Consider the following 9,267-nt stretch of genomic DNA (forward strand, 5'->3'; position numbering starts at 1 on the left):
AAGAGCTATGGCTTTTGACCAATTTTGCAAATCCGGTAGAAATCGTTGCACTAACCGGATCTTGGAACTTCCCTTTTCTCTTTGCCTCCTTTTGCTTATCTCTTCTCGGGGGCCTTGCAAAAGAAGAAGTTGGGGTTAACGAACTGACACCTTCATTGACATCATTTGTCTTTGCGGCTTCACTACTAAATAATTTTCTCCATTGTTAGTCTGCATCGGTTCTCCACCTCGGACAATGCTTGAGGATGTCCCAAACATGATGCAACTTAAAAGCTTGGTTTTTTTTTATGTAGTTCTTGTCTTGTAAATTGTCATTGCTTTGTCACCTTGTGCAACAAATACATAAATACAATTAGTTACAAAATAATATTATGTATATGACAAATAAAATATCAACAAAGAAACTCGCCACTTCTACATCGCTCCTTCCACTAGCCATGTCAACCACGACTCTCTCCAAGATTCCCTTCCATAAAGTGCATGCTTTATTGATAACCTTCCACCAATTGTAAACACCACCAACTTCCCTTCGGCCAGCGTTAGAGTTTTCATTGAACTTATCAACGATTTTACTCTACAGAACCTTTTTTATTTTGATTTGTGCCAACGGCACCACCTTCGCTAATAGAAACTCATGCCAAGCATAAAGCAACATCTTCCTCAAAGGTCCAATTACGACCTCTAATATGATCTTTTACCATCTTGAAAATTTTGAAAATGGGAAACAAATGGTTTTGGAAGATAGTAGAAAGAAAAATTGGAAGATTGTAAGAGCAAAGTTAGTTTTGTGTGGATGTTTGAACAAATACATAGGTATTTATAGAATTTTTTGGTGAATTTTGAGTTAATTTTTTTAATTATTTTAGTCGTTAGATTTAAATTTGGGTCGCTAGATTTTTTTTTTTTTACCATTAGATTTGATTATATTCGATCTCAGTCGTTGGATTCAATAAATATATAAATATAAAACTAAAAAACATGTTTGAATGTGGACTGTTGGATCAACCAACGACCCCTATGATTGTGGCTGCTGGATCAGAAAAGAGTCGTTGGGTTCATAATCCTAGCAGATAGCAAGGGAGACAGCCCTACATGGGTGGGCCAGAACGTCTAAGCCGGCCTAGCACTTACGGCCCGTGGTGCGTGTCAGGGCTGGTGAGTCAAGTTCAGTCTCCTTTATCCACTCTCACATATGGGCTCCACCATTAATTTTGGGCTAAATCTTGGCTAATATTTGAGTTTTTTTTAGGTTCTAACACTTCACCTAATTTTAGAACAAGGGTTAAAAAGAAATTGGGGGGAATAGAAGGGAAATTTTAGGATTTACTCCAAAGATTGGAGTTGGTCTAAGGAAGCAAGTTACGCGGTTTTTTTTTTTTTTTTGTTATCTTGTAGGAGAAAAAAAATTGAAATACATTTCTTTTGTTGGAAAATTAAAAACAAAAGAATTTCGAGTACAAAATGGAGGTAACCTGAGACTCATTGCTCAACCAAGTTCACTTTACCCAGCCAAGTAAAGATAAAATTTCAAATTCCAGAAATACCCTCCACTCCTCCACAGGCCACAATCACCCGTTTCCTTCTTTCTCCTCTCTCTCTAAACTCCAACCGCCGCCGAAATTTCGGTTAATTTCAAAGCCCAGGTAAAATGGTATCGGACTCGGAACTCCTGACCCGGCTCAGAGAAATCCTCCGCAGTTCGGACCTAGACACGGCCACCGCCGGCAGCGTCCGCCGGAAACTCGAGGCCGATTTCGGAGTTGATCTTTCGGACCGGAAAAAGTTTATCCGGGACCAAATCGACATCTACCTCGAGACCCAGACCAAACCCCAAGGCGAAGAAGCAGAGGAGGAGGATGAGGTTGGTGAAACCTCGGAGAATGCAGAACAGAACGACGACGTTAAGGAAGAAGACGAAGAAGAAGAGGAGGAAGAAGAGGAAGAGAAGGAAAGCAAAAGTAAAAGGAGAAAAACGTGAGTTATTTTTTTATTATTCTTTTTTTAACTGCGCTTTTAGATTTTCTTTAATTAGTGTTTGGTTGCTGGGAAAATTGGGTTAGTGGGTAGCAAAGAAATTTGAATGTTTTGGGCTTATGAGGATAAAATTTTCCCAATTTAGCCTTTATTCGGATTTATTGGGTCCGACCCACATTGTGAGAAATGCGCCTTTTTTTCTTTCTGGTTTTCCATTGAAAGAAAAGCTTCTTTTGTGGTTTTGGAGTAGTTGCAGGAAGTTAATTTGATTACATTGTGTCTATATTTCTGCGTATTACCTGCGTCAAACGGTGGTTTTATTGCTTTTATCTATTGGATGGCTGAGAAATTTTTGAAAGTTGATGTCTTTTTGTTGTGTTAAACCATATCAACATTGTTTGTATTGCATTTTTTTATGTTAGCTTATAGTTATTTATTTGCAGTTGAAACGATGAGTGTTTTTTCGGTGTTTCTACATGTCCATACTTGAAAGTGGTACCGTAGTGCATCGTCTAAAATCTCAACGCTCATTGAATTATCAAATACTGAGGCGTTTGAACTGGTTGCAAACTGACAGCAGTTCGTCTTTCTGTCTTGTTCTGCAACTGAAAAAGCTTCTAAGATTTTTGAGTATACCGGTTTTAAGCTGTAGTATATTTAGATATGGTTCGGGAGTATATGAGATGTCAATGTGTAGTGAAGTATTGTATATGCAAGTGTACTTGTTGACAGTGAATTGAAAATGCCAATGTTGTAAATTCAGATTCTTGGCATTCCTTACTATTCAAATTGAGTTCTAAATGAATTTGTATCTAGAGATATGGCCCTTAAAGTCCACCTTAGTTATTGTAAGTCCCCTTGACAATGCTATTACTTGTATGCCTAAGAAATCCGTAGTTACTTCTGTTTAGCATAAATTTTATTTATTTAGAGCATTATAACAACAGAATTGAAGCTCATGTCATGACTACACTGACAAGTGAAGGATATTGTGCTATATTGGGAAAGCTCATATACTGACTACACTTGCACAGCTAACATGCATTCTTTCATAAGTAAAACATATATCTCGAGAGAGCTTTAAGGATTGTTAAGTGGCATTCAATTATAAGCTAATTGTTTAATATGATTGTAGAATTTCTCAGAGTAAGGCTGTTATATATGAAAACTTCGGGGATGAGGATTTGCTTAAATTGATTCTAGAAGAATGCATTTTCTGAGTGTTTATTATTATGTTCCCTCTTTTTCCTACACAATACAATCAGACACAAAAGAACGTAATAACCTGTAGAGTATAACGAACAACCATTTTTACCTCTTGGACCTAATCTATATACTTTTTTCTGTGTTTGGTTACTTTTGCACGATAGAGTATATGATATATGATGCTCTGGAAATATGTATTTGTGCTGGGCTCTACCTTTTCTAAGCTGTGTTATATTTCCAAATAGGGTGGATAAAGTTGTTGTCAAAAGAGGTGGCTTCAATAAAATATGTAGCTTGTCTCCACAACTTCAAGAATTTGTTGGGGTGCCTGAAATGGCAAGAACAGAGGTATAATTTGTTAAGCAATTTTTTGTTGTTTACTTGTCAACGCATCTTTCATTTGGACGGAACCAAGATGTCTTGCTAATTCACCCTCTTTCATTCTTAGGTGGTCAAGAGAATTTGGGCCTATATCCGGGAAAAGGATTTGCAGGACCCAAAAAATAGAAGAAACATTAGATGTGATGAATCACTACATTCCCTGTTCCGTGTTAATTCTATTAATATGTTTCAAATGAATAAAGTCCTCTCCAAGCATATATGGCCACTTAGCAGGGAAGATGGTATGTCCAGAATTCTTTTCCTCATTTTTCTGATGACACTCATATGTGACCCGAATCTCATGGTTCATTATTTACTTGTTTATATTATTTTCTTACCCCATATGTTTTCATATGGATTTGTGCTCAGTAATCTCTACTTTTCATTTTGTTTGTTCCTCTTTGTTTGATGAACATGGTATATGCAGCTTCATGACATGCATTTTAACTCCACTACACTCAAATGTGCACTCAAAGAAAATAAAGAACAGACATTTTTATAGCACATGCTATTTTCTACCGTAAGTCACAGAGGACAGGCTATATTAGTAATCATTTGTTCATGTGATTGGTTGTGATAGGATGGAAACATACGCTTACTATGTTTGTTATGTGGAAAACATACACTTATACTGTACTTCGTTCATGTGATTGGTTTCTTCACCACGCAGAAGGCATATTCACACTAATTTCTGTCCTCTTCAGAAAGTAAAGTACTAAATATAACAAATAGCATTTGGCTATAAAGCTTAAAGAAAAACATGATTCTTTAAATTTGTGATTTTTTGTTTTGAATCATGATTTTTTTCTTTTCTTTTCTACGTTATTTTGACTTTGTGTATCTCATGAGCTAATCCCTTTTTCGGTGTGTGCATTAGGATGGGGTATTTTTAATAGTTTACAACATCTGTCACAAAAAAGTCTTCCAATTGGGATCATTGCTGTATTTCATGCAATGGTATCTTATAATGCTCCTTATCATTTACCTTGATTAGTGTGAGTTGTGCATGGTATAGTATTTATTTGAGATCTTAACACCATAGCATGATGTAACTCAGAACCTGTAAAGCAAAAGAAGAAAGTGGAAGAAAGTGATCATTCTATCTCTGAAGGAGATGTAAGTAATGTAGCAGAACAGGAGGAAGAAGAGGAGGTGGAGGTAAAAAAAGTTGGTAGACGAAAAGAAAACAAGAAACGAAGGTTGGTTTTTTTAATTCATGTCTTACCCATTTTCATGTAGGTTTCTGGTTTTATTGGCCTTCTCATTGTTTCCACTATTTATTTAGTTTATCTATTATGCATTTTCAGAATTTGAAAGTTTAATCTTATATCTTGGAGGCTTGTAGAGATTAAATTATGATTTATTCGTGACTTATTTACATAACCAGGCAAAATCAGAGTTCCTAGAGATCCAAAACTGTAATTTCTGAGTCCAGTCAATGAATTCATTTATCATCTTATTTACTTTCTCAGAAGATAACATCCGTACAGTTGTTACTTGTGATTCTTTGAATTTCTCCCAACTTCCCCCTCCCCGCTATCGAAAAAAAAGTAGTTGTTTACTGTTTATTGTATAATGGATATATATTGGGGTCCATAGTAACCTATTTTATATTCGTATGAACATCTATGGCTGGTAGGACCATATACCTGGTTCCAAGGTGGTAGAGTTTATTTTCTTTTAAAAAAAGGTTCTGGTGTTTATTTGTTCTAATTGAGTGTGTTATCAAGTAGGTCTACTAAAGTGGATAAAGAAGTCAAGAAAAGGGGAGGTGGAGGTGGCTTTACCAAATTATGCAGCCTTTCTCCAGAACTTCAAAAGTTCACTGGAATGTCAGCATTGGCCAGAACAGAGGTATTAATTTTAGATTTTCAAGAAACCACTTGGACCCCAAGAGTAAGAGGGAAATTTCTTTTATTTAACCAGTGTTTGTTAAAGTATGCTTTCAAAGCTCATTCCTCGCCCATTCTATTCTTTCATGAATAGGTGGTGAAGAAACTTTGGATTTATATCCGGGAGAACAATTTGCAAGATCCAAAGAACAAACGAGATATAATATGTGATGAGTCATTGCGTGGCCTTTTTGACGTTGATTGTATCAATATGTTTCAAATGAATAAAGCTCTGTCCAAGCACATATTACCCTTAAGTGAAGAAGGTATACATCTTCAATAAATAAACATTTTGCCACACACTTGCGGTTCAGTATGTTTGATTGTCATAAATCCTGCAGTTTTCAGCACTGATGAATCAAATTGCATTGTATAGAGTGGGGAACTGTTTCTTGGATATAATTCTTTTTGGGCATTCATTTCCATGCTTCGTGCATATGGATTATGATATATAAATAGCTTGATAGGAAAGTGCCGAAGGAATGAACTACTTAATTATTGTGCTTCCTCTCCCACACATGTTGGACGGAATGGAACATGGTAAAGAGTATTCCCTACATTTCACCCAGGGCTGCACATTCATCTTCAAATGACTACTTAAACATGTTTTGAAGTGTGCCTTTATCCACATACCGCTGCTTTCTGTTTCTTTGTATGTCAAGTGATTAAATTGATCAATTTTCTCAAGAATTTTATTCATTTACCAGGTCTGGTCATCAGAAGTGTATACCATGATATCCATGTTATGCTGTCATAGAATACATATAGTCTTGTGTTGAAGTTTTGACAAATATCATGGTATCTGCTTCAGTAGTTTGACAAACTGCATTACATGTAATCTAGCAGCTCCAGACAACGCTTCACAAAAGGAAAAGCAGTCTGAAGAGGAGGAAGAAGAAGGTGAGATAAATAAATTCAGGTCTTCAGGTTATCAAACTCTGTTGGTTTGCAAAGTTATTGTGCATTCATACCACATCCCGCATGCTGGTACTGGTTTAATCCAAATAAGATGTTAAGAAATGAACCAAGGTGCTTTCAGTTATGAACTTGTGTTAATAACATAGTCTGAGCCACCACCATTTCAATATTTAGATTTAGATGACCCTAAGAAAAACAAAAAAAAAAAAAAAACAGTTGAAGAAAGGTGATTCTGGTCTTCTGTCTTCCCTGCCACTTTCAAATTCTGTTTTGAAATTCCTTAATAACTGGGAAAGGTTGTTATCACGGGCTGGGGTAAGAGACTGTGGGAGTACTTAAAACAAAATGATCTACAGGTACAGCAATGTTCCTGTTCAAACCTATGCTCTTTCAAGAGCATAATGTTGAATAGTTTTAGTTTTGTTAATCACCTGGATATGAGCTCATATATTATTTATGAAAATCCTGAGCAGTGAGGAAATGAATCTTTGCCCAAATGTATTAAAATGGTAATTTAAAACATTTTCATAGACATAATGCTTATTTTGCTTCCTTCAGCCCATTGACACTAAAAAAGCCAAGGTTAGTTTATTGCTAGTGATTAATTGAGAATTTAAAGGTTATGTGACACTGTGCTCAGTTCAAGTATACTTGTTGTTCATGTCTTTTTGTCACTGCAAATGATTCTAGAATGCTTTTGTGATTACACACCAGACCTTGCATCTTGAAAATGGTTGGTATTTAATGACGAGTTCACTTAGTGGGTTTTCGTGTGTAGTATGTACTCTAGCTTATCCCTCTTACCATGCTAATATTTCTAGCATTTATCTTGCAATTTTGTTCATGAAACATAGTTCATTGTCATTGAGGTTGGTACAGAGGCATTGTCATTTCATAATTAATACCAAGATATGGGAAGGCCAAGTATAATGCACAGGCTACTGTGATCTGGTGAATGAAAGTTATGAATGTCGAGTTAGGCTGAGGCGTGAGGATGAAATACCTATTTAGAAGTCATTCTTCAGCTTAATAAGTCATGTAACCCTCGACTCTTGTCCCATTGTCAGCTTTTAAACTCCCTAAAGGTCAAACCTCAAAACACACGTATCCATTTGTTAGCGTTGTCAACTATCTTTATCCGTCCCCTTTTTTTCTTGTTCTGATAGTTGTAATACTATTTATTAGTACCCTTGCACAAGGGTATCATCACATCACAGTTCTCTATTTGGTCAAATATCAATATCATGTTCCTCCTGGTTTTAGAATCCAAAATCGATGTCATGCCTAGTAGTATTGGATCTGTCATCTAATCGTTGTGGGTCCAACACTTTCAGATCATGATAGAGCTCGTTAACTTTTTTGCCTATCGCTATTCCACCTTTTTTCCAGTTCCTTGAAGTTCAATGGGGTAGAAATATCTAGAGGACATATTAAGTCTTGTTAATGGAGACACTTTAGTGACTCTTCTCTATCATATTGCCTTTGCTTTAGAGTCCCACTAGATCTTGGTGCTGACTTTTTATCTCACGCCTGCTTTTTTGGCTGTTTTTCTCACCTTGAAGGATCCGACTGATAAGCGAAGAACTGTTTGTGATGATAAGCTAAAAGAACTTTTCGGGGACGACTCTTTCAATGGATTTCTCAGTCTCAGATGTTCTGACTACTCATTTTCATCAAGATGGGACAGATTGACGCCCAAGTGTAAATACTTTGAGCCCAACTGAAAGAGGGCATTTTTGGACTGGTTGTTATCCTTTCTGTAGTTTTGTAGTTTTCTTGCTCCTAACATCTTCAAGCAATGGAAATACAAATTTTGTTAAAACTTGTTCTTGCTTACAATGCTGCCCCTCACAGGTTCTTTTCATATGTTTACAGCCTAAACTTTTCGGTTGTTTCGCCCTTTTTAAAGTGTTCCTGCTTATGTGTGCATACCGTATTTCCGATTTGGCTAATATTTTGCAATGATGATCTAAGAGGTGCAACTTGAAAAAAAGACGGTTTGGATTGTTGAAGTTCGATGTGGTGTGAGCTTCACAACTAATTCCCATTTTGAAAAGAAGGGGAATCCCTTCTCTTAAAAGGCCTTCTACATGAACTAGCTTTTAGTTTAGTGGTAGTTGTCATCACTTGGTAGGAAGAGGTATCATGTTCGATAACCCACATATCCTAACATTTGTCGAAAAAGAAAGATAGCATATACATTAGGGAAATAATAAACACATATTTTTAACTTCTCACACACCCTTGTTAATTAATGTCTGTTAATTTCGTTAGACAATTGACTAAATCAAATGACTTATCTTGATTGATTTTACTTTCAATTATACCTAGACATTTTGTGATAAAACTCTCAAACTTGCTGTGATTTGCAAGTGAGTAGATGCGAGTGGAGAGACAATTGAGTGCGGTTAGTAATGGCACTCCAAATCCAAGGCATTAATTTTATTTCGAATCAATCTCCAAAGCATTTGACTTTTGGGTTTCTTGATTGGTAACCAATATGGGCCTGTCCACTAATGATGTCTAGTTCATTAAACTCGTAATGTGATTACAAATTCGTGTAGCTAGCTATCCATCGTCAGTCGTGATATACTCATTAACATATCCAACAAAATGGCTTTTGTTTTCACCATTCGTGATCTTGTGTTCGATTTCTTCTCTTTTCTAAATCGCCAAAATTTTTTAAAACAACCTAACCTACCTACTTTCATCACCAAATCTCCCCACTTAGACGGCTCAACGCTTGTTATAACATTCATACGTAGCAAGGCTTTTAGCTAGGTAAAATTGTGCCAGTTTATAAGATTTGTGCCTAAATTACACGAGTCATTAAAGTCATGTTAATGAGTCTCAAAGATTTTAATTTGCAAAATTCATAATGATCTATCCAATATAA

At 36.1% G+C, this 9,267-nt stretch overlaps 1 protein-coding gene across 2 annotated transcripts; it reads left to right on the forward strand.

Moving 5' to 3' along the window:
* The first annotated feature begins 1,441 nt into the window (after nt 1-1,441).
* On the forward strand, nt 1,442-8,193 carry LOC139196404 (upstream activation factor subunit spp27-like). Of its 2 annotated transcripts, none has more exons than XM_070822292.1 (8): nt 1,442-1,974; nt 3,426-3,528; nt 3,629-3,803; nt 4,619-4,760; nt 5,295-5,415; nt 5,548-5,719; nt 6,297-6,353; nt 7,934-8,193. In XM_070822292.1, the coding sequence occupies exons 1-8, from the start codon at nt 1,649-1,651 to the stop codon at nt 7,942-7,944; spliced, it is 1,107 nt and encodes a 368-aa protein (XP_070678393.1). In that variant the 5' UTR covers nt 1,442-1,648; the 3' UTR covers nt 7,945-8,193. The 2 variants fall into 2 exon arrangements, with proteins under 2 accessions (XP_070678393.1, XP_070678394.1); XM_070822293.1 differs by having other exon boundaries at nt 6,300-6,353.
* Nucleotides 8,194-9,267: the final 1,074 nt, after the last annotated feature.

Source organism: Malus domestica, chromosome 05, assembly GCF_042453785.1.
Source record: "Malus domestica chromosome 05, GDT2T_hap1".
NCBI classification, from domain to species: domain Eukaryota; kingdom Viridiplantae; phylum Streptophyta; class Magnoliopsida; order Rosales; family Rosaceae; genus Malus; species Malus domestica.

What these genes read in the sequence shown, in the direction of transcription:
- LOC139196404 (XM_070822292.1), top strand. Translation starts at nt 1,649, where the DNA reads ATGGTATCGGACTCGGAACTCCTGACCCGGCTCAGAGAAATCCTCCGC. An exon ending in CTGAAATGGCAAGAACAGAG is followed by an intron (nt 3,529 to 3,628) that starts GTATAATTTGTT and finishes TTTCATTCTTAG; the next exon opens with GTGGTCAAGAGAATTTGGGC. An exon ending in GCCACTTAGCAGGGAAGATG is followed by an intron (nt 3,804 to 4,618) that starts GTATGTCCAGAA and finishes GATGTAACTCAG; the next exon opens with AACCTGTAAAGCAAAAGAAG.